Source organism: Halichoeres trimaculatus, unplaced genomic scaffold (assembly GCF_033239565.1).
Source record: "Halichoeres trimaculatus isolate MK-OKI-2021-1 unplaced genomic scaffold, fHalTri1.1 fHalTri1_scaffold_21, whole genome shotgun sequence".
Lineage (NCBI taxonomy): Eukaryota > Metazoa > Chordata > Actinopteri > Labriformes > Labridae > Halichoeres > Halichoeres trimaculatus.
In genome coordinates this window covers 25,537,324-25,563,149 of record NW_027437199.1, presented here as the reverse complement: position 1 = coordinate 25,563,149, position 25,826 = coordinate 25,537,324, and the positions used below count along the sequence as shown (strand labels likewise).

At 41.8% G+C, this 25,826-nt stretch overlaps 1 protein-coding gene across 2 annotated transcripts in view; it reads left to right on the top strand.

Annotated features, from left to right (window-relative positions):
* tbc1d22a (TBC1 domain family, member 22a) overlaps nt 1-25,826 on the top strand; it is a 48,691-nt gene that overhangs the window by 13,303 nt on the left and 9,562 nt on the right. Inside the window, exons 6-12 of one of the 2 annotated variants that reach the window (XM_074697713.1) lie at nt 2,990-3,060; nt 4,197-4,325; nt 10,611-10,676; nt 11,541-11,655; nt 13,677-13,783; nt 23,550-23,625; nt 25,456-25,583. In XM_074697713.1, coding sequence (XP_074553814.1) covers nt 2,990-3,060; nt 4,197-4,325; nt 10,611-10,676; nt 11,541-11,655; nt 13,677-13,783; nt 23,550-23,625; nt 25,456-25,583 — 692 coding nt within the window. Of the gene's footprint in view, nt 1-2,989; nt 3,061-4,196; nt 4,326-8,792; nt 8,856-10,610; nt 10,677-11,540; nt 11,656-13,676; nt 13,784-23,549; nt 23,626-25,455; nt 25,584-25,826 lie in introns of both variants that reach the window. The other variant, XM_074697715.1, reaches the window with a different exon arrangement.

Genomic DNA, 25,826 nt, shown 5'->3' with positions numbered 1-25,826 from the left:
CTTGTCACATGAGTTGGTCTGGTTTTTCCCATGTTCACTGTCACTTCACGTCTTTAAATGTCAGCAGTCAGAACGATCATCTGATGATTGGTTTTTGAGGCAGATAGCACAATGAACATTGGGTACCATAAATTCTAGACTACAAGCCGCTACTTTTTTCATACATTTTAAACACTGCGGCTTATACTACGGTGTGGCTCATTCATTTTTATTTTTATTTTTTTTGTGGCAGGAAAAACATTTTGCCCAACAAGAGTAGATCAATAAAATGAATGAGTAGTTCACAGAGGTTCAATTAAATTGTATGATCAATCACAACTTCAATTACTGTAAATCAGTCATTTGTACTAACCCTCATCAACATGGAAAATACTAGATGAAAAGTATATGATGTGGCTCAAAGTTAAAAGCTATCACTCTGGCAGTTGAAAAAGGAAAGAGTTGCTGTCCGTAATCTTGGCATAAATGAATCAATGGTGAGAAGGTGGAGGGGCCAGCAAGAAGAACTAAGCCAGCGCAAAAAGACGACCAAAGCTTTCAGAGGTAACCATAGCAGGTGGCCAGAGCTTGAAAACTTTCTGGAGAACTGGGTTCACACAGCGAGCAGGCGGCTGTGGTATTTCCACTGTACAAACCAGACTGAAGGCTAAAGCAATTGCGAACGAGATGAAAATAGAAGATTTTAAAGGTGGGCCATTGTGGTGTTTTAGATTTATGAAACGGAAAAGCCTGTCTGTTAGGGCACGCACGACTTTGTGTCAGCAGCTCCCTCCCGACTACGAGGAGCAACTTACTTCATTCCGCCCATTGATTCTAACAAAGATAGCTGAGAATTCCATCAGGCCAGATGAAATCATAAATATGGATAAAAGATAAAGATAAAAGATAAAAAATACTTTATTAATCCCAGAAGGGAAATTCATTTGGTTTGTAGCTCATCTTCCAAATATTAAAGAGTTGAAGACTCTGGTGGCTGCAGGGAGGAATGATCTTCTATATCTCTCCGTCCTACAGCGCACAGACGTGAGTCGTCCACTGCTGCTTTTTCTCTGGTCCAGGATGGTGTGGAGTGGGTGATTAGTGTGACGAATGATGGCCTTCACTTTCTTCTGTGTATACCTTTCCACCACTGCCTCCAGTGAGTCCAAACTGGATCCAACCACAGAACTAGCTCTCTTCACCAGTTTTTCCAGTCGCCTCTTGTCCTTCTGCTTTAAACTATTTCCCCAGCAGACTGCACCATAAAACAAAGCACTGGCTACCACGGACTGATAAAACATCAGCAGCAGCTTTCCACAGACATCAATTGATCTGAGCTTCCTTAAGAAAAAGAGACGGCTCTGCCCCTTCTTAAAGAGTGCATCTGTATTAAGGGACCAGTCCAACTTGTCTAGATGAACACCAAGATATTTGTAGGTTGGCACCACCTCCACGTCCACCCCATGGATGTTAACTGGCTGATGGCAGAGCCCAGACCTTCAGAAATCCACAATCATTTCCTTTGTTTTTGAGGTGTTCAGTAGGAGACAATTTCTATGACTCCAGTCACAGAAAGCCTTTATCAGATCCCTGTATTCAGATTCCTGTCCATTTTGGATACACGCCACAATAGCAGTGTCATCTGAGTATTTTTGGATGTGACAGGACTCAGAGTTGTATTTGAAGTCTGCAGTATAAAGTGTGAAAACGGGGGGCTGTCTCGCTTGCGATGCAGAGACAGCAGCCGATGAAGTATCTCTGATATTTGAACTGCCTCTCACTCGGACTGTAAATAAAAAAGGTGACTTCTCAGTCACACTGAAAACAAGCGGCCATGAGAGAACACATTTTACCTGTGTAAAAGCTGCGCAGCATCAGGACTAAAGCTTCCACCAATGGTAGTTTTTAAGCAGCTGACAATGCCAAAGGAAAAATTCCCAAAGGAAATCATGGTGAAAGTCAATGAGAAAGGTTAGACGACGGAGAGCATAATGAAGGATTGGCTCACAGTGTTACTCAAAGTGACTGGTGGCTTTTTTCACACAAAAAAAGCATTGCTCGTTATGGACAGCATGGGGCTCATGTAACGGTTTCTGTGAAAGCTGCCATCACTGGCGTGTAAGCCGGATGCCGGAAGCCGCAGCTGTTAAACAATAGTGCGACGCCTTAGCAGCTTACCCCGCTATTGAAATTAACAAAGAAGAAAAACCGGGCAAGGTAAACAAAGAGCACGGATGGAAGACATGCAGCATTTCATCCTCTCTGTGATTTTCATGTAGCTCTCTGTTACAAAGTGCAATCAAGCTTCGTTTCAGAGAAGTCTGTGTGCCGCCAGGAGAAATACAGCCGCTGTCGGGGTAAGTGACGATTCTTTTGACCAATCAATGGTCTGCAGTGTTGCTCCACCTTCTGAGAGCGGATCGGTTCAGTCTGGCACCCATACGAAAGGGTCCAAAAAAAGTAGGTCGGCTCGTCTCGGTTTTTAGGGTTCTGTCCCGGGATGAGTCAGTGGAAACGCAGCAAAAAGTGGGCCATCCGGAGACAAACCGAACCGGTCTGCTTAAGTATCTACAGCCACTGGACATAGTGTGAACTGGGCCTTTAAAGTCGCACTGCGCAAAGAGTGGGAGACTTGGATGACAAGCGGCAAGAAATCCTTTACCAAAAAAGGATGCATGCAAAGAGCATCCGATACAAATGTACGCTATATTTCAGGGTAGCAGCGTTAAAAGGCACTATTAAAAAAAACATGTACGTTAATGTTACTAAGCGGATTAAATAAAAAAAGGTTTTAAAAAATCCTCACCTGTAATATCTTTCTGTGTAGATATCTGAACAATGCTTAAGAATAATAACACAGTGTTTTATCTTTTAAATGTAAGAAATGGATGTGAATTAGTTCATTTTTATGGCTGTTAAAGTTGGCAAGGGAAACACTGTTGTTGGTTAATGTGAGCTGATAGCCCTCATGAGCCTTAGACACTCTTTGCTTTGTTTTGCTTTTTTACAGACGAACTACGGAAACTCAGCTGGTCTGGAATCCCAAGACAGGTCCGACCAATCACATGGAAGCTTCTGTCAGTAAGTTTCACCAACACACAGGCTGCAACACATTTCCAAAAAAAAAAAAAAAAGGTTTACTAGGGGCAAAGAGAACCTGTTAGAAAATACATTCAGCTCATGATCACATGGACACTCCACTGCACAGAGGTGAACAGGTAACACTGCACAAACAGAAGAGTATAAAACATTGAGAGAACAAGCACACACACACACACACACACACACACACACACACACACACACACACACACACACACACACACACACACACACACACACACTCACTCACTCACTCACTCACTCACTCACTCACTCACTCACTCACTCACTCAGTTATAATTTTGCTCTGCAGCTTATAGGACCACAGACTGGTAAAAGTCATTCTTTTTGAATGTTGTGAGAATGAATTGGATGGTGAAAAAATATACAGATGATTTATGCAGTGTGTTTACTCTTTAAGCCATGGTGGGCAGCTCTTCTTCTGCAGAGAGACTTGTGCTTTGAACACTGTGACTCTCCCATTAATTACTGCACAATAGCTAATGTGCAGAAAAAAAGTCATTAAAAGTGATGTTTGCCTGTGTGTGTGTGTGTGTGTGTGTGTGTGTGTGTGTGTGTGTGTGTGTGTGTGTGTGTGTGTGTGTGTGTGTGTGTGTGTGTGTGTGTGTGTGTGTGTGTGCGTGCGTGCGTGCGTGTGTGTTTGTGTGTGTGTGTGTGTGGGTACAGAGGGTCTCTCTGCATCCGTCTATCCAAATGTTATTTTAAAGTACATCCTCCTCCTACATATGTCAGATGTCTTGAAAATAAGCATGCTGCATCATTCCAAAGTAAAATGTGTGTGTTTGTGGGTGAAGTTCAATTTGACAAACCAAATCAAAGCAAATTAAGGTTCACAAACAGGAACTTGATCTTGTCAGCATTATCAAAAATTCAAAGGTCCTGACCCACTGAGGATAGTGTTGATGCTTATCCAAGCTTTCTGACAGTTTTATTTCTTAATTGTAACTCTAAACTTGACACTGAGCTCCTTACAGATCCAGCACATACAGTGGTCAGGCAAATGAAACAGAAAAATCAGAAACAAGGATGTTTTATTGACATATAATTCATCAATGCCATGGCTTCTGTTCTTCGTACCTCTCCCTCTCTCTTAGGGTTACCTACCAGCCAACGCAGAGAGAAGGGAGAGCATCCTGCAGAGAAAGAGAGAGGAATACTTTGGCTTTATCCAGCAATACTACGACTCTCGCAATGATGAAAATCATCAGGACACATACAGACAGGTACAACACCTTGGTTCTTTTTTAAAACCATTATATTAAACTAAAAGAAGTGCAATAAAAACATGTCAGAAGCCTACATTAAAAATGTATACATTTAAAAAAAAACAAATGATTGTTCTGATTTTGTTCTTGATGCCTTGAAGTTGGGTCTGAACCATGACATGTCTTTGTGTCTTGAAGCTTCTATGACTTAGTCTCAGGGCATGGCCTCAAAGATAAATGGGCTGTTGTATCATGTGTAATGAGTGTCATGGCCTGAACACATCCATTCAGTCAAAGCTGATAACACACATCATGCTGCTACGAGTTTTATCTCTTGGGCAGTTCAGTGTATCTGCACTCTAGAGATTCAGTTTTTAGTGTGTGACAGAAATTCATCAGAGGCCGTGGTCAGCAGCTCAGCCAAACATCAGCAGAATTGCACCAACACTTGTGCTTGTGAGGGGTGGGAGCCTGAGGACACAATCAACATTTTTCAAAATTCACAGTGTCCCCTGCTGATTAAGGGAGTAACTGCTTCCATATAATCACAGTCAAATACTGCCTGGTCAAAAAAATTCTGTTCGGACCTTCCTCCCACTTCCCCTTTTGGAGCATCAGCTCTTAAACCATCAAACCGGATCTAGTTTGGTTAAAGCATGTGACATCGCCAGCCCTACCATCACTGCTTCGTTTTGGAGTCCTTGCACTTTTTTTCAGGTCATTTAGAGCCTCAAAGAACTGCAAACCCCAAAACTGTCTGAAACATATTGTGCCAACATTTTTGAATTGGGGTGATATTTATGACTTCTCAGGCTTTTTGTACATCTATATGAACTTTGTGACTCAAGATCAAAGTTCTATACTGCAGATAGTCTCTCTCCAACACCGATGTGCTCCTGCAGCATGAAGCTGGCACAGAAGTAGGGATGGGTACCTTTCACATTTGAAACAACATGGTACCAATATCCTGGTACCTGGCAATCGGTGCCGGTACTCAACGATACCAATTTATGGAACTTTTTTGTGTTTAGGTGGTGAGATATATCAATTTGTTTAATAATAAAATACACATTTTTTCAGTTTAACATATTTATTCTTCAATATACAACCTTGCAATGCTGTGATGATGTCCAGCAGGGAGAATCACCTACTCATCCACTCCTTCACAGTCACAAGGATGCATTTAAGGTACCTTAACATGGTACCTTTTGATTTTATGTGAACGGGTACTCGGTACTTTTGACAGAATTCGGTCGGTTCCAATAAGAGTACCTCATTTGTTACCCATCCCTACACAGAAGAGTAGGTCGTGTGAGCTGAGTCACTGTTTTCACCAGATTTGTTGGATGTTGGTTACTGAAGAACACTTCTGTTTTTTTCCTTTCCATTAGTTTTTAATCTCCTCACTAAAAGCGGGTCTAAATCTAAGAGAATTGCTAAAATGAAGACTTTTCTTTGACTTGGTGAAAAGTATTTTCTCCTCTCTGCAAAAGGCTAGAAATGACTGAAGCCCAAGTTTATTCAAGTGGGTCATTAATGACCCAAAATATATTCTCCTGTCCTTTTACCATCCATCTCATCTTTGGTCCCACAGAGCTTTCACACTTTAAAATGATGACTGTTTGGAAAGTGTCCAAAAGAAACTTTCACTCCCAAACACTGTTCGTGTTGGTCACTGAGCAGAAACTTCTGTTATATTTTTTTCTGTCCTTAAAAGTTTTTCCCACATGTGTTGATGTTTGATCTTAAATTCCATGTGGCAGTGGGAAATAGATAAATACTGCATGGATATGTTAGTCTTTATTTATTGATTCAAATGTTCATCTGTGTTTCTTTTTATCCATGTCCATTCATCCTGAGACCATCTCTCCATAGTTTGTGCCTCCTGTCCACACTGACCATCTGTCTCTTTCAGATATCTGTTAATGTTGTTGGTGACATGCCCACTCACATTTTGTGTGTGTTTGATGTACAAAATGAAGCCCGAGCTCATTCACCAAGCTTAAAACTTTAAGCTGCATTAAAACAGGAAGTGTATGAACCTAGCTTCCCATTGCTATCAGGAGATGCCAAGGCCTACCTTGTAGCTTCTTAGCTGACAGGAGTAATATTTAACTACCCCTATCTAGCGGTTGTGTAAAATATTCATTTAAAAATCGACCACCAGCAGAGGGCAGAAAAACATGTATGATCCTCTAATGTGTTGTCATTAGCAAAGCCTGGGGCGATTAGGCTTTTTGTTTTTAAGGTTCTAGCTAGGGATGCTCCAATCAGCATTTTTAGTGCAGATCGCCGATCACCGATCATTGAAATCAATATCTGCCAATCTGATATTTCCGATCACTGATCACAGCATAGAAAACAGCAAATGATTCATTATTGTGTACCATACATTGAGTATTAAAATAGGAGACGAGAAAGTATGATGATGAGCTGACAATCTGTTTTATTGCAGAGAACATGCAACGTTTCACACTAGAGACTCTTACTCTTTGAGACAACTTGCAAAGGCTGTATAAAGTCAAATATAATCAATCATAAATCAAACGAAATGTATATGTTTACATCTCATGTGCAGTATTCCACTCCAAAGGTTCCTGAGCTTGGAGTTTAAACAATAGCTTTCCTGTGGAAAGGTAATTAACTAAACTGCCACTAACAGGCAATAACAAAAGCTAAATTAGATTTCAAGTCAGTTTTTCTGCATTTGAAGACATGACAGACAGAAAAGTGCACAGCAATTAAACAAAGAATTTACATGTATATTTATCTGTAGGCCCATTATGTAACAAGTTCTTTTGTGTCTTTTGGACCAATTTTGAGAGAGCCATGGCACAGTGCACAGACAGAGAAATAATATTAAAAATAAAACAACAAAAAACATTGCTCTCTGTGCCATCTGTAACTATCTCAGCCCAGGCATTTCTGCCTGATAGTGGGCACACATTTAAGACTTATTTCTCCTTAAGCAACATCAGTGGCAGATTGATCCAGCTTTTTCTCCATGTTCTTGGCATTATCCCGTAGAATAACGTGAAGCTTTTCCCTCGAAATTCCCCACATTTGGAACATGTCTCTGTATGCTGCTGCAAGCGCCTCCGCGTGTGCGAGCCTGGAAACTCTTGAGAGTGAAGCACTTCTTTTATAAGCACGAAGTTTTCATTAATAAATTCTGCGGTTAGGCTCAGCATAGACATAGGACATACACTCGAACTCCATGTATCACTCGTGAAGCTGATTGCTGCGATATTGTCGTTCATAAGGCCCTCGATGTGCTTGTAGACATTTTGATATAACTCCGGCAGACAAACGTCAGTAAAATGGGCACAAGGCGTTCAAACACTGCGTCCTCTACCACAGACAGCGGCTGCTCATCCGGACGGATAAACTCCATCACTTTTGCGTTAATTTCCTTTCTTCTTTTGCTATCGTTGCCGTAGGGCTGCTGCCGTTTTAGCACATTTGTCACTGTTACCTGCCAAAGTGATGTTTGGGGAGGCTGTTTCTCCTGCTTAGCTTTTTCTCCCTTGGCCCTCGTCAACTCGAACTGTTCAAATTCTTTGATGTAGTTTGTCTTCAAATGGCGAATTAGAAAAGTGGTGTTGAAACTCCGTTGGTGTCTTCCTCCACGGGGAATTTCTTTTGAGCAAACATTACAAATTGCATATTTCTGGTCGGCTTCTGAAACTGTAAAAAACTCCCACACTGGCGACGCCATTTTCTGTCCCCTCTCTCCAGGCCTGAGAGCGGGCTCAACCACGTGACATAACAAAGCGAGACAGCCAATCGCAAGCGCCCATTTACGTGACCTGGACGGAAACGTTTTCCTCCAGCTTTGTATGCTCAATTTCAAATAGTAATTCTCGTGGGTTTCATGTTATCCGTGTTTGATCGGTCATTTTGAGAGCGCCAATACCTTCCCATCATGGCAATATCGGCCACTATTGATCAACGCCTGTCAGAAGGGAGCATCCCTAGTTCTAGCAAATTAAAGCTAACGCCTCCTAAGCTGGAAACCAATCTGCAACCACATGGACACTTTGCACACGCCCCAGGGCGTCTGATCAAGGCAGTTTTGAAAATGGTATCAAATGAAGTTCAGTGATGATTTTTTTTACACTGGATTCTGATGCCAATCCAAACTGTAGGCAAAATATCTCTAACACTCATTTTACTGCCAGCTTAATGGAGAAACAGTCACCCTGCAACTTCTACCACAAATCAGTCTATTGTCTTCAAATTGTGTTTAAGTTATAGCCTCTGAGTGTGTGTGTGTGTGTGTGTGTGTGTGTGTGTGTGTGTGTGTGTGTGTGTGTGTGTGTGTGTGTGTGTGTGTGTGTGTGTGTGTGTGTGTGTGTGTGTGTGTGTGTGTGTGTGTGTGTGTGTGTGTGTGTGTGTGTGTGTACTTATGTACCTTTGCCCGGACGGCTGTCCCTACCTGTGTTAGGGTGTGTTTAACATCTGTTTCTCCCATGTTGCTGTCAGATCCACATAGACATTCCTAGGATGAGCCCTGAGTCTTTGGTGCTGCAGCCAAAGGTGACAGAGGTAAGGTGGGCAGAGCAGACTGGACTGGGAGGACAGTTCTGTCCCAAAACTGTCCATATTTAGCCTGTCCAGTATGAACTATTGAAGCTGGCTTTGCTCCAGATATTGTCCTGCCTTCCCCCTGGCTTTCTTCTGACCAGTCTGCCTGCCTGTCATTTGTGTATCTGCGGTGACAATCTGAAATGGAGTAATTGTGGTCCAAGACAAATAACACACACAAATATACTATCAAACAAAAGCTCAAGGTGTTCTGTGATTCACTGGTTTAACAGTTATTGGGTCTTTGACATGTCATGCTCATTTAACTTTAAAAGCTCCACATCATCAAATGTTTTTCTTAAAAGAAGCTGGCACATTATGTATCACATGGTGGTGTACCACCATAAAGTGCCATGTTCATCATGAGGCATACGGGCTATGCTACAATAGCTCAACTGTGGCAAGGGACCAATCGCTGTCGTTTTGTGCCACCAGGAGAAACCAGATGAGTTGGCAGTGTCAGAGTACAGTATGTTGAGCACATTAGGATCGAGGAGTTATTCAGGATAATCCAACTGTAAAATCTGCAGCAGAAATGGTCCAACATATCAGTACTGATACAGCATCCGTGGGATCCCTACCCAGTACCGCATGCCCAGCTCAAGTTTTATGTACTTAAGGAACTAGACTCAACATGTGTTATAGCTACGAACTGGGAAGGTTTGGCTTTTAATGCAAAGTCAACTAACAAGACACAGCTGCAAGGCAGAGTGAAGTCTTGAAGAAGAACCAGTCCCTGAAAACCCTGTTTCCACCAAGTGGTTTAGTTCAGTTTGTCTTGGTACGGCATGTATTTTATGCTGTTTCCTGTGACTTAAAGCAGGACAGGTCCCCAAATCACTGACCCATACCTCTCCACTCTTTGGGACTCATCCATTGGGGTGCCAAATTGAACCAATCCGATCCGAGAAGGTGGAGCTAGAAACACTGCAGTCTGTTGATTGGTGGACAGAATGGTCACTTCCTGTTTGACAGCAGCTGCTGTATTTGTCCTGGCAGCTCACAGCCTTCTCTGAAACAAAGCTTGATTGTTCTTTGTAACATAGAGCCACATGCCAATCACTGTGGCACGTTTTTCTTCCTATTTGGATTTATTAGCCGGGTACGGTGTGTCGTGCTGCTATGCCATCACGCTGTTCTATAACTGACGCAGCTATCAACGTCCAGCTTACACGCCACCTACTAAGAAGGACAGGGCTGGTTGTCGAAACACAAACAGGATCAGGATTTACTGATCCAACCTGTACCAAACTTTAGTGATCTAAACCAAGCTGATCTAATTCCAACTGATCTAAACCAGACTGCTTGGTGGAAACGGGTCTCTAGTGACTGATTCCTCCTGTCTGTGTGGGGTAAATGCCAGGCATTAGAGATGACTGAAAGAAAAGCAATTTTTCCCACTATTTATAAATTCCAAAGGGGGAGTGGGGTTTTATTTACGGTTTGCAATGTTCTATTTATAACTGTTTTATTTCATAACTTTTTGTCTTTTCTTGTTGCATCTCTGGTTACACCTCAACAGGAACAGACCCAAAAACACAACCTGACCACACCTGCTACCAATTTCAGAACAGTAACCCTGTTCGCCTTCAATCAAGGACACCAATCCACTAACTGTTGCTTTTTTCTGCTTTCGTCAGTATCTATTTTTCTGCCAGATCTATGCTAACCTGCCTGTTGCTTGAGTGTCTTTTTTTTCTCTTCTTCTCTCTGCAGATTCACATTGACATACCGAGAACTAATCCCCTTATTCCTCTCTTTCAACAAGCTTCTGTTCAAGAGGTGAGATGGCTCCCTTCTACACACACACACACACACACACACACACACACACACACACACACACACACACACACACACACACACGCACACACACACACACACACACACACACACACACACACACATACCTACACACACACACACACAAACACACACAGACACACAATTTAAAAGGTGTTGGCTTAAATGTAGTATGGAACAGCATGTGAGACATTAAGTGTCAACACAAGTACATTTTCAAAAGAAAGACGGCACATGTACACTCTGTGGACTGTTCATTAAAGCTATATAAGTGTTTACTGAGTGTGAAGCCAAAACATCAATGAAGTAAAAACAGAGGTCTACAGAGTAACAGAAAGAGATGGAATCAAACCCATGTGAACTTTTCATAACCTCCATTTAGTGTAGTTATTTCAGATACTGACATCTCATTTATTTATTTTCTTACTTGTGCAGTGGGTGCCTTCTTCTGCACAGTCATCTTGCTGCATGAGGCACATTTACTAAAAATTATTCTGCTTTGCACTAGAACAGCTTTGCATGTCTTAAAATGGCCTTCTGCAGCTAACTCACCTCCTGGAATTGAGGCTTTGTGATAAACACGTGTGTTGCAACCAGTTGGACGTTTTAATTTGAACTGGTTGATTTGATTTATTGACAGAATGATTTTCAGTGATATCAGGTTTCAAACTTGTCTTTTCTTGTCTGTTATTGAGGGCTAAGATTTAAAGCTTTTATAGTTGAATTGATGTGAACGGACTTTTGTCTGTTTCACCTTGATGTGATTTCTCTTTGTTGTGTGGGGAGTTTGTGTAACTGACACATTTTTTCTGCCACTTACACTTTGTTTTTTTTCTTTGTAAGATTTTTGAACGCATCCTGTTTATTTGGGCCATTCGCCACCCAGCCAGTGGCTATGTGCAGGGCATCAATGATCTGGTTACACCGTTTTTTGTCGTCTATGTTTTTGAATATATAGGTAAGTGCTGACTTTCTCTCTCCTCCTTTGAATGTAAAATTTAAATTTTTGATGTGTTCTTGATATGATAAAACACCTTTTTGATGCCAATGTTTTGCTGACCCATGGGGCCCAATTTTAACAGTCCAGCAGAGTCCTTGTAATGGCCATTTTACTGGTTCATGTCTTTTGATGGGTGTGACCCCCAGTATACCCACTAGAGGGTGCTATGGCACTGGGGGGCCATAAATGTAATTGTATTTAGGTAGGAACCTTTGGTGGGAGCGTGTGTTGCTAGGCGGTAGGCAGCACTTACGATTTCTGACCGCAGCGCCGTGAGGCCACTGCTCCGCTGTGTGAAGCTGATTGCATCGTGGACCTTTGTGAATGTTTGTGGACTCCACTGGGTGAGAAAATAAATCGAAAGAAATACAAGACATGATGTCGGACATTATTCATACACAGTACAGGTGTGGAGGGTGCAGCGCGTCAGTTACCAAGCCATATTAGCCGCCAAGGTAGCTAAGCATTGGGCTTTAGCTATTATAGTCCTCAAATTGCACTTTATTTCACACACTGATAGACCTCAGTCATTCAGGGCAATAGAGAACTCCATGATTTAAGGTTAACCCTGACCCTGAGCTGAGTTTGAGGGCATGCATAAGATGATGTTTTTGTAAGTGCTGGAGAGCCTGGTGATTCTCTTGGCCTGCAATTTGACCTAGGACCAGAAACTGAAGGGAATGGAGAAGACAGCATTGAAGTGTCCTCATCTTCTGGTACCTCTGGACCAGCCCCATGTAGAGAGCAGTTTCATGATGTCAGGGGACGAAGGAAAAAACACTCATGTCTCAAGCCTGTTAAAGGGCTTGGTTTCACTGTGTCAGATATTTCCCTAACTCAGCTGTTTCTCTTTGAGTGAGAGCACTGCTGTGTATCTCAGTGTGTGTGTGACAGGAGGAACTCCCATCTTCTGTCTCACTAGTGAGCACCGAGTATCAGTAGAGGACTGCTCAGGACACTAGACCAGGCTCTTGTAGTTTCATCTGGAAAGCACCTTTGCACCTGACCACACTCCATTCAATGACCAACACAACCATGGGCCTTGACCAGGCGCCACGCTCCAGCCATGGGAAGAGGCTGCAGAAAGCCTGGAAACCATAAAACCCAAACTAAGAAACACCAAGCCAAATTTGCGACTTTAACTGCATTAGTAAACAGATGCTCATTTTGTTAAAGACGGTCATAGATTCAGCAGATTGAGTAGCACAAGCTCAACACCGTAGTCCGTGAGGATCAAAACAACCGTTCTGTTAGACTGTTGTATGTGCTCACGCGAAGCAGAGTGTGACGTCAGCGTTTCCAATGAAAACGCCGACTTACCGTTTACTAGGCAACGGTGTCGGCAGAGTTTCAGAAAAATACCACCCTTGAGGCTGTTTTTAAAACTTTGCTTTTGAGGTTGGAAACGCTTTTTCAGTGTAAACGTGAGGCTGAAATGCAACAATACTCTTGCTTTTCATCCTTTCACCGTTGTCGTGTGAACGGGCTCTGAGAGTGACGAGAGGCTTCAGGTTTTCCGAACCTGTACAGAAAGCTCAGTTCCAACAAGCTTGGCAGGTTGGTGGTGCCTCTCCTATGAGGCAAACTCAAAGGAAAAAAGTTCCTTGATGCTGCCATTGTAGTTTCTCTCCGCAATTGACACATTCCATGAGGGGGATTAATGGAACTTTGGTACTCTGGAGATTATTGGGACATAACGGCCCAAACCTGGATGACAAAGTGTAGAGAGGGGTCTGGATGGAAGAGGATTAGAAAGACTTTGTATTCTTCCATTTCAATCTGTTTTGTTCCTCAGCACCCCTTTCCTTGCTTCACTCTCATGCTCTTCTGCACTGTTACTTTCTTTCCTGCCTTCTTGCACCCCCAGTAGATGATGGTTTATGAGCGAGTCATGAGTCTCTGAAGTCCTGGATTTACTCTGTATCTCTGCCAGCCTTAGTTCACCGTCACGCTCTGTCTTTCTCTTTTCTTTCCTCTAGAGGAGGAAGTGGAAAACTTTGACGTGTCCAGTCTTCAGGAAGATGCTTTGAAGAACATTGAAGCTGACAGCTTCTGGTGCATGAGTAAACTGCTTGATGGTATCCAGGTAAACACTCTCTAAGCTTAAACGGGTTTAATCTACCCATCCATCCATCCATCCATCCATCCATCCATCCATTTGGTTAGCTTTTCGTGCTCTCTGGAAATGTTGATGTACTTTAGGAAATAATCAGAATCATAAATACTTTATTACTTTATTAATTAATTGCTCTTTTGTCACAGCTACTCCTTCAAAAGGTTAAAAACTAAAAGAAATTTGAGAAATTAAAACAATTGAAATATAAGAGTTTATTAAATCAAGGATAAAAGAAATTACGAGTATGCAAATATAAGAAAGTGGAAAAAGTGGGAGCATAAGTGCACGTGAAATTGAATATAACTATGAAATACAAGTAGGAACATTTGTTGGGAATATGATACTAAAGGAACATAAGTTCTGAACTATTGCACATATACTTTAAATATGTGTATTGCTCTGCAGGTAGTTATTGGACCTATTGCTTGAAAACACTGAGTCCAATGTGAAACTGAGAGACACTCAGAGTGAGGAGTTGTACAGTCTGCTGGCCACAGGCAGGAATGATTTCCTGTACTGCTTAGTGGTGCACCTGGGTGGAATCAGTCTCTCACTGAACGTACTCCTGTGGCCCACCAGCACATCATGGAGAGGGTGGGACACATTATCAAAGATGACATGCAACTTAGACAGCATCCTTCTCTCAGACAGCTCTGTCAGGGAGTCCAGCTTCACTCCAACAGTCACTGGCTTTGCTGATCAGTCTGTTTAGCGTCTGTTTAGTAGTCACTTAGAGCAGCCATTGTCTTACTTAAAAAAAACAAAGTAATTTACAAACCAGGGATCAACCCAGCAGACATACTAACTTCAAACATCATCTTTGAAACCTTTTTGGTTGTTTGGCTTTTGCATACTAAGTCAGTTTTTTAACCCTCTGGCCCTGTAAAACAACACCACCCTGTCTTCGTGATTGTGGCAGAAAATGCCCAACTACAGAGTGACCCAGAATTTTTTGTTACTTTTACTGCAGAATGTTTTTAACCAACATCTGTGCTTGTCATAAAGTATAAAATATCTTCAACTTGTTTATTTTTTAGCCCTTCAGATGCCAGTTTGTTTGCACAAAGCACCTCTTGGAAAAAAACCCTCAAGGTTCACATTTTTATATATTCTGCCTGCCACCAATAAATCTGGTGTAAATAATAATACAGTCTGAATAATGAAACTGATTAACATCAACACGGATTTAGATTCATTTTTATTTCGAGTGCAGTGATAAAAAACATCAGAACTCCCTCTCTTCATGAAAGTGACCAAAAACGCCACCTTCTGTTTACAATCTGAAAATGCTATGCTATGCTATACATTTCAAAATACTAATTCACTTTCACCACTTGATTTTTTTTATTTCTTCTGGTCTTTTTCATTTAGATTAAAAATTTTATTCAAATTCAGAATTTTAACCCTTTAAACTCCTTTTAAATCACAATGAGCTGTTTGTATAGGAGATAAGCATCAGCTTTGGACGACATACGCTTTTTAAGGAGAACCACAACATTTGTGCTGTGTGTGTGTGTGTGTGTGTGTGTGTGTGTGTGTGTGTGTGTGTGTGTGTGTGTGTGTGTGTGTGTGTGTGTGTGTATATGTGTGTATATGTGTGTGTGCGTGCGTGCGTGCATGAGTGTGTGTGTGTGTGTGTGTGTGTGTGTGTATCAGTGTGTGTGTGTATGTGTATGTGTATGCTCAGGTGCATCCATCAGATCACACCCAGGTCGTAATCGTGTCATTGATTTTCTTCATTGGAGTGCAGCAAGCTATCAAACCCTGCTATTAGAAACTAATAGTATTACATGAAATTAGTTATTTGACCAGAAATAAATTAATGACAGGAGCTGGTAAAATACATAAGAAACCACAATTTTCAAGCGTTGAGTTTATGAAAAAATCAAATTCATCAAAATCTTCTGATTTTGTTCTGCAAATAACAAGGAATAAAAAAATGTGGTTTGAATGGGCATGGCTGGGGCACATTTGGGCACTTTCATGAAAGGAGGTAGTGTTTGAAATAAACAGTATATTTTTAATATAGTTTAGGTGCTGAAGTTGAAAAATTAAAATTGGAATGATGACACAGATCCTTAAAAATTCAGCCCGGCAGCGTTAACACAGCTAAAATGGTTGTAAAAAAAAAGTGAAGTGAGCGCAAAATACCAGATTCAAGGCCAGAGGGTCAAAGATCTGTGACCCACAGACACCCATTACTCTGAGTCTGGTGTGTTTGATTTCTATTTCTTTGCAAAACCCATGACACTACACTCCTTAACAAACCAAAAAAGGAGAACATTGGATCCATTCACTCCTGCAAACAAGCCCAGAGAGGAGGGTTCAACGTGCTCACTGAAGACCTGCTTTCCTGATCATATCTGGGTGTGCTCACTGTCTGTCCATTTTGATTCCCTTCTAGCAGCACTAAAACCGCACATTAGCACCAGATTCAGTGAAGCTGTTGAGCCAGAGCAGCAGCTGGAAGTTGTTGAGGTGTCTCTGCTGAAAGCACTCACGGCATGCTTTACAGCAGGGACCTCAAACTTGTGCCATGAAGGGCCAAGAGGCTGCAGGTTTTTTTTTCCCAACCAAAAACTCCACCAGCTGATTTCACTGATCAGTCCCTGCTCTCTACTTGAAGGTGAGGTAATAATAATAATAATACATTTTATTTGTATTGCACTGTACATTTTCGCAATCTCAAAGTGCTACAGAGTAAGACACAATTAAAAACAATTAAGAAACACCTTAAAAATCCTTTCTAAAAATAAATTCTAGGAGTTATAATGGAGAACCCGGTACTGCCAACTAGCCAAATGCTTTTTTAAAGAGATGAGTTTTAAGATTTCTTTTGAAATCTTCTGTAGACTGTGGGGCCCTCAGGTGGTCAGGGAGGGCGTTCCACAACCTCGGGCTGCAGAGGAAAAGGCCCGATCACCCATGCTGTGGAGCTTAGTTCTGGGGACCTTCAGTTGCCTGGAGGGCTGTGAACAGTCTTTTCTGATATTCTCAGTGTAAGTTGGCCATTAGGTCTGGATTCAGAGTTTCAGTGCCATGCCTCCCTCATGCATGACAGTGAACAGGCTGTTTGGCTTTGAGGTCAGTAATGCTGCTTCTTTAATGAGTGGTGCCTTTAATAACCATCACAGCAGCCTTGACTCAGACTTTAGGAGGCCCCCCTCTCAAGGTCCATCAAAGGGGTTTTGATTTGGCTCCATACATATGTATGGGCCAGGCTCGAATCTGCAAACAGCTTCCAGGAGCATGTGGCGATGGTTCGGTATCTTTGCTGCAGGACATAACTTCAGTCTGCACGGTGGCCCACTGGTTAGTGCCACACAGCAAGGAGGCCACCAGTTAGAATCCCAGTTTGGGCAGTTTTCTGTGTATAGTACACATGCTGTCCCTGTACATGAGTGCATGCTGGGACATGAGTGCATGCTGGGATAGGCTCCAGCCACCTGAGACACTGAATGGGATAAGCTGTAGTAAATGAAAGATATAATGATTTAAATTTAGCAAGTAGACATTTTTTCATTTCAGGTATTTTTCACTCCTCTTTTCACCAAACAAGTATTGATTGGTCAGTTTCTCCCGTTAATAATAAGTAATCTGAGCCATATACTGTAGTTTCTTTTCAGGATGTGAGTGGGTCTGAAGTCTTGAATATTTCTACGATAATTATGTGACCATCATGTGAACACAATCTGTTTCAAACCGTAAAAAGGAAAGTTCAATTTCCAAGTCACTGTTAAAAAAGACTCAAGAACAGAGGAAACTACAGAGACTTCTTCAGCTGTCAAAGTTTTTACTTTGACTTTTTCCTTTAAATGAGATCAAAGCCAATCATATAGAATTATTTCTACTGTGATGGGTCGAAACCATTAAATGGACACATAGTACCATAGAAGCTGTTTCAACCTCCAACTCTGTCTCTGTCCCTCTCTCTGTCTCTCTCTCTCTCTTACACACACGCACACGCCAGAGCATGACGGAACATGGACCTGTTCCTCAGTTTATTGTTAGCCCTTTATCTTGGCCTGTCATCTCTTGTCTCTTCTTGTGTCTCTTCCTCTTCCATACATACACAGACGGTTGCAGTGTTGTTATGTTGCTTCTGTCCAACCCTCTGATGGGAATCCACTGCCACAATACAAGGCAATCTTAGTCTGGCATTGAACTATTGTTATCACCAATAGAATGGAGGGAGAGTTAAAGAGGAGCTATTGATTTAGCTTGCTGAAAAGGAGGAGGAGGCGACTCAGAATGAAAGGCTAGAAAAAGGCAGTTTGACACCTGGCAGAGAGAGCACAAGAGAGAGACTGGTTTAATGCTTGTGTGGCGTTGTGAAGCTCCACACATAACAACAACCTGAAAGGTCATGAAAAAAAATGCAATTAGACCCAAAATGTGGTAAATTTTCCCCAAACGTTACATTTTGGCTCAGTATCTTGTTACATTTGGAGTCGTTGCATTGCAGGCTGTTACCAGGCCTTTAACAGGTCTGTTTCTGTCTGTTCATGTGCTACACTGAGGCAGTCAAACCTGCTTGTTGGCTCAGATGTGGGAGAATGTGTGACTAATGAAAGAGTAAAAGAGTGATTCTGAAATTAGGGGGACATTTCATGTCCATGGGGTAAACTTGTCAATTTTACTAAATCTTAATTTCAAGCAATGACCAATTTTACAGTGGGTCATTTGGCTGATACCTCACTTTTATTTAATACAGAAAGTTAACAGGTTCATCGTTTATTTAGCTAAACATGCGAATCATGTATTGGAATTACCAGTTTTTGTGCTGTCCAATTTCTCAGATGTCAATTTTGCTCTACAAAATTAACACTATAGTACACGTTTGGAATATTATTTTTGGTATTATTTGTTTAAAATAATCATTAAAATATGACAAAGGTGTTTAAAAAACAATTTTAATAATTTATATGGATGAAATAATTCATTTTTTGTTTGTCTGAGAAATCAGCATCAACCGTGTTACCCATTGCAAAAAAGCCCATAAATTAGCAATGGTTTGCTCCAAAGTCACATGACTGCAATCAATTGAAGTCCCATCCTTTTTAGAAATAGAAATAGAAAATACTTTATTTATCCCCGAGGGGAAATTCAGGAGTCACAGCAGCAGTCAAGAAAACAAAAGTAAGAAAGTGTATAGAAAGTGCAAAAAGGTCCACAAGAAAATAGATGACGACAGCCTGTCCACCACTCTCCAGCCCAGCCAGCCTCCACATCCACAGGGTCCAGGACTGAGCCTCCCCAGCAGTCTGTTCAGTCTCTGTCTCCTGGATCCTGTCTGCCCACAGCAGGTGAAGTTCTTCCAATGTGGCGCCGGAGTCCGATGTCAGCTCCGTCAGCGACGTCTGTGAACAGCACGATGCCACTCTGCCCCTTTCTAGTGTGAACCTTGAAGAAAGTGTGGCATGTTTCAGCTCCTCCTCATCAGTATTTCATCAGAATGGTTGTCTGTACATGGGGCGCATTAACTGTTCATCAACTGTGTTACCAACATTTTCTGCTGTTCTTACTATAGATGTTAGAAAGACCAAACTGTGAAAAAAGGAGCAGAAATACGAGCTGATGGAGGTCAGGTGGTGCCATGTTCAAGGTCTGCAGTTAGCACAAGGGCCAAAAAAATGGAGTTACCGTGTTACACATCACAAAATTTGAATGTTGTAGAGACAGGTTTGTCCTTTCAACCATGTAACCATGTGTTGTCAACCGTGTAACATGTGATTTTTGTGCCATTATTATTTTGAATTGTGGCTAAACTGATAGAAATGATGAGGGACATTTCTAGTGAGTGTAGTCCTGCATAGAAATGTTGAATAACTATAAAATCAGTATAATATGGATTATGTTGAAAAAACACTCACAACTGTGCCGATAACACTGTCCACAAAATTATGCTCCAAATTTTTATGTCACTTGAATATTTAAGAATTCATTAGAGCTTAAGCTTGCCTACTGATGAATTTAGTACAATCCAAGTCTATCGTTTGAAATCAAATAGAATATCAAGCAAAAAAAAAAGCACAGAATTTTTTTTCACTTTTTTGTATACCTGAAATTTCCCCTAATTATAGACTCACTCAAAAGTTGATTCCCTCCTAACTGAAATCTGATGTGCTTAGAGGTAGGGTCTGCAGGGTTTTTCATGACTTGTTGGTAATCACACCAATCAAGCTGGGCTCCCCCTTCTTGGATCAGAGCCAGTGGCATCGCACACCCACCAACTAAAGCTACATGAACACACACTAGCTGCTCTGATTAGCTTCTTCCACTTGCTAATCAGCACTCAAAGTCACTTGCACACTGGGTGTGCTGTGATTGACTGATGCAACCATGCCTGCTGTTCACCCAGAAACATCCCAAAAAACCAAAACATCAACATCCAGGCAGAGGATGAGGTTGAGGCAGACACAGACACACATGTATAGAGGCACATAGGAGATGACTGAGCAGGATTATTCCTATAACAGTTGACTTATTAATTTTTTAAGAAAATCTTGCAGAGCCAACTTAACATGAACAGAAAGAAACAGAAGTCAGACACCTCAGTGCAGTTATTAGTCTGTCAGTGCAGCAGGTTATGACACAAACAGTCATGTGGGATCATTGCTCTCTCTCTCCTATGGGCTTCTATGAGGCTCCGCACGCATTACTTCTGCCTCTATTATTAATACTTCGTTAACCAGCTGCCATTGTCCAGTCCAGGCACTAAGTGACCTTTCAACGGGATACAGATAAAATAACGTTTCGTCAGTTCTTCAAGTGAGAACAAATCTACTGCATTATTTCTCCAATCAAACTTTTTTTTTTAACCAGAAAGACAGTAACATCTCTTCAGGGGAATTAAGCAGCAAAATGTGAAAATACTGTCTTCTCTTCCTAATCTCATGTTTATGCTGCATTGAGTCACATCCTCCATGGGCTCTACACTAACTCACTTGTAGCACTGGTGCTACCAACTTTCTCAGTTGGTCACACCAGCACATGGTTTGGTCGCAACATCTATATATTTATTTATTTACAACTAGAGGTCGACCGATATGTTTTTTTTGGGGGCCAATGCCGATGCCGATGCCGATGCTTTCCACAATTCAGCAGCCGATGCCGATATGCATAGCCGATTTTTCCAATTTGATATTCAGGCCGATTGTTAAATAGATATATATTTATCACATTTTTGTGAAACGCAGCAATTTCTGAGCAACTAAAAGAAATCTATTACAACAAGTCGTGTCCAGTCCTCTGAACATTTATTCAGCTTTCCAAAACAATTAAATATTTTGTCTGAGTAAACACACAATGTAACAAGCAATAGTAAACATTCACACTCTTCTTAAAATGTCAAAAAATAAATTTAAACTTATTAATATAATTTGAACAAAAGTATGTAATGTATCCAAGTGGTTCCACAAGTTTGAGGTGCACATCTTTTTTGTGCCTGATCAAAAATTGCGTCATTTTATACAACGGATCAAAAATCGTCTTTTTAAAAGAAAATACGGCCGATGGCCGATAGAGACAAATGTCCAAATATCGGACCGATATATCGGTCTACCTCTATTTACAACAGCTCTGGCTGACAAAAAAAAAAAAAAAAAAGGTTATTTCTGTAATGTAACTGACTGAGCCAGTGAAAGAGAGGGCGAATTCAAACCACAAAGTCTTGTACGTGACCCGATGAAATTAACTCATGCTTAAAAAAAAAGGTTGCATATACAACCATTTTGGTCGCAGCCCTGTGTCACTTTTACACTCAACAAAAATATATACGCAACACTTTGGTTTTGCTCCCATTTTTCATGAGATGGACTCAAAGATCTAAAATTCATTCCAGATAAACAATATTACCATTTCTTTCAAATTTTGTGCACAAATCTGTCTAAATGTTTGATAGTGAGCACTTCTGCTTTGCTGAGATAATCCATCCCACCTCATAGGTCTGCCACATCAAGATGCTGATCTGACATCATGATTAGTGCACAGGTGTACCTTATACTGCCCACAATAAAAGGCGACTCTGAAATGTGCAGTTTTGTCTCACAGCAAAATGCCACAGATGTCAAAAGCATTGAGGGAGCGTGCAATTGGCATGCTGACAACAGGAATGTCAACCAGATCTGTTGCTCGTGCATTGAATGTTCATTTCTCCACCATAAGTCGTCTCTAAAGGCGTTTCAGAGAATATGACATCACAACCACAGACCACGTGTAACCACACCATCCCAAGACCTCCACATCCAGCAGGTTCACCTCCAAGATCGTCTGAGACCAGCCACTCAGACAGCTGCTGAAACAATTTGTTTGCATAACCAAAGAATTTCTGCACAAACTGTCAGAAACCGTCTCCGGGAAGCTCAACTGCATGCTCGTCGTCCTCATCGGGGTCTGAACCTGACTCCAGATCGTCGACGTAACAGACTTGAGTGGGCAAATGCTCACATTCGATGGGGTCTGGCACGTTGGAGAGACGTTCTCTTCACAAATGAATCTTGGTTTACATTGTTCAGGGCAGATGGCAGACTGTGTGTGGCGTCGTGTGGGTGAGCGCTTTGCTGATGTCAGTGTTGTGGATGGAGTGGCCCATGGTGGTGGTGGGGTTATGGTATGGGCAGGCATCTGTTATGGACGAAGAACACAGGTGCATTTTATTGATGGTATTTTGAATGCACAGAGAAACCGTGATGAGATCCTGAGGCCCATTGTTGTGCCATGCATCCATGAACATCACCTCATGTTTCAGCAAGATAATGCATGGCCCCATATTGCAAGGATCTGTACACACTTCTTGGAAGCTGAAAATGACCCAGTTCTTGCATGGCCAGCATACTCACCGGACATGTCACCTATTGAGCATTTTTGGGATAGTGCTGCACGATTTGGGGAAAAGGTGTGATTTGCGATTAGGTGGACAATATTGGGATTGCGATTGTGCTTGCGATTTAATAAAAAAAGTTGTGTCATGATGAGTCTACAGACTTGCTTGGTTATCATGGAGAAAAATCTGAATTGCATGTGCTGACATTGCAATTGCGATTATGATTGCGATAATCGTGCAGCCCTAGTTTGGGATGTGCTTGACAGGCGCAAAAGACAACGTGAACCAGTTCCCACTAATATCCAGCAACTTCGCACAGCCATTGAAGAGGAGTGGACCAACATTCCTCAGGCCACAATTGACAATCTGATAAACTCTATATGGGAAGAAGATGTGTTGCACTGCATGATGAAAATGGTGGTCACACCAGATACTGACTGGTTCTGAGTCCCCAGACCCCCAATAAAGCAAAAAAATGCACATTTCAGGGTGGCCTTTCATTGTGGGCAGTATAAGGTATACCTGTACACTAATCATGATGTCTGATGAGCATCTTGATGTGGCACACCTGTAAAGTGGGATGGATTATCTCAGCAAAGCAGAAGTGCTCACTATCACACATTTAGACAGATTTGTGAACAACATTTAAAAGAAATGGTAATATTGTTTATCTGGAATGAATCTTAGATCTTTAAGTCCATCTCATGAAAATGGGAGCAAAAAAAAAGTGTTGCATTTATATTTTTGTTGAGTGTATTTACACCTCCATGATTTAGTTCCCTCCCAAGGGACTTCTTATAATAAGAAAACTTTACTATTGCGAATCACAGAGCAGCCGCTTCTAGTTTCCTTTGTTTCTGTCACAAATGACAAAGCTGTGTTGGAAGATGAAATCTCTGCTCTTTTCGTCAGGACAACTACACCTTTGCCCAGCCAGGGATCCAGAGGAAGGTTAAAGCCCTGGAGGAGCTGGTCAGCAGGATTGATGGTGAGCCACCTGCCGTGTGTCACTGTACCTTACATCATCCCCTCTTTTCAGTCAAGATCAAAGAGTGGTATTTCAAATGGAGCTGATGCCATATTTAGAGAGTTTTCACACCCCTCAAGCCACCTCTTTTTCAAGATAGCAACTAGCAACAAATCTAGCTTCTTTTCTGGAGTTTGGAGACTGATATGAAAGCATGAATTGATCTGCATCAGCTGCTTCTCAACACACCGCACGTGCTGAGCCCTTCCCCTATGTGACCACAAGACTAACGCCTCCTCTTTGGCACCTTTGGAGAGGTGGGCTTCAGCGCGGCACACCTAATACACGTGCTCAAACGCAGACATCCAGTATGATTAATGGCATAGGGTCGCTGTGGCCACTTCTCTCAACAGTCATTTTAGACAATGGCGGGGGTTAGAGGGCTATGTCGCACCTAAACGACTTAACATGAGCCTAAAAGTCACTGAAGTTGTAGCAGTGTTCCCCACCTCATTGTGCCAGTAGGTAGAGTATGGCACGGCTTGAATGGCAGGTTTGACTGCGCAGAAAATACGTAGTCAATATCGCTCCATATATAAGGCGCATCAGATTATAAGGCGCACTGTCGGCTTTTGAGAAAACTGAAGGCTTTTAGGTGCGCCTTATGGTGCGGAAAATACGGTATGCATGATGTTCAGTAAAAAAAAAATAGAACAGTATAGGTCCTTTGTGTTTCTGGATGGAGAGGAGTTGGAGTTGGTGACACATTTCAAATGTCTAGGGCTGATCTTGGACTCCAACCTCACATTCAAAAAGCACATTAAAAAGGTCTTCAACACCATCAAATTTGGTTTGCGAAACTTCAAACAAATTCGGTCCTCAATAACAACGAAAGCAGCTAAGTCATACCTTCATTGCATGATATTCGCACATATTGAATACTGTTTAACGACTTGGTCTTTTGCTGGTACCACAGCGCTTAAACCAATCAAGCAGCTGTATAAGAAGGCTATCAAGGTTCTAGATTAAAAACCCTCTCTCTCTTTTTCTCCATTTAAATTGATGTGGATTGCCCTTCTGTCCTGTCTGCCTCTCTGCAGTCACAAACAGGATGAGCGCAGACGTTTGTCACAAAACACTCAAAGGGCACGTAAAATACATTATAGAAAGTTGTGTTCTGCAAAGCCAGCAGTGTGCCTGGATTTATGGTTAGCTTCTAATCCCCCCGAGACCGACATGTTAGTCCGAGACCCATCGAGAACAGAAGACCCGAGACCAAGACAAGACTGAGACCAAAGACTGTCAAGACCCTGATAAGACTGAGACCACAGAAAAGTGGTCTTGAGAACTACAAGCCTAGTACATTGATGGGTTCACATTCCTCCTTGCGGAACTTCACTGTTTGCAAAAGTGCTTCTGATCGGCCAAGTTCTGTTCCAATGTGTTCAGACACACAAACATGTGCATGCATTTACACACAGACAAGATCATTCCGTTTAGAGGACAAATAAACCATACCACCACATGAAACATCTCCCAACGTTTTCTCTGCGTCTCTGTAAAGATACCCCCCCTGCAGTGATCTTCTCTACAGTCCTATCTGGTTTCATTAATGCAGTGATCTCCACCACAGAGTCCTATTTGTTTTTGTTAATGCAGTGATCTCCACCACAGAGTCCTATTTGTTTTTGTTAATGCAGTGATCTCTTCTACAGAGTCCTATTTGTTTTTGTTAATGCAGTGATCTCTACAGAGTCATGTTGTTGAATTCAGGGATTGCGGTGTAGTAACCTCTGTAAATGGGACTCACTGTATATCCGTATATTCGTGTAATTATTATTGTTTTGACAGAGAGTGTACACCGTCACATGCAGCAGTATGAGGTGGAGTACCTACAGTTTGCCTTCCGCTGGATGAACAACCTCCTGATGAGGGAGCTTCCTCTCCGCTGCACCATCAGACTGTGGGACACCTACCAGGTAAAGACACAGAACAAAGCTGCCTGTTATCTCGCCTCTTTTTTCATTGGCTCTGCTGCAAATCCCAAAGAGAGGGACATTCTCTGATGAGGGAGCTATTTCTGATTGTTTAGGAAATGGTGTTGGTTCTTCAGATATGTCTGACAGCTAGTTAGAAGTAGGATCCTGTTTGAACAGAACAATAAACTTGTCTTATAAGAATCTCAAATACTGTTTGTGTGATGAACAAATGTCATCTCTTTT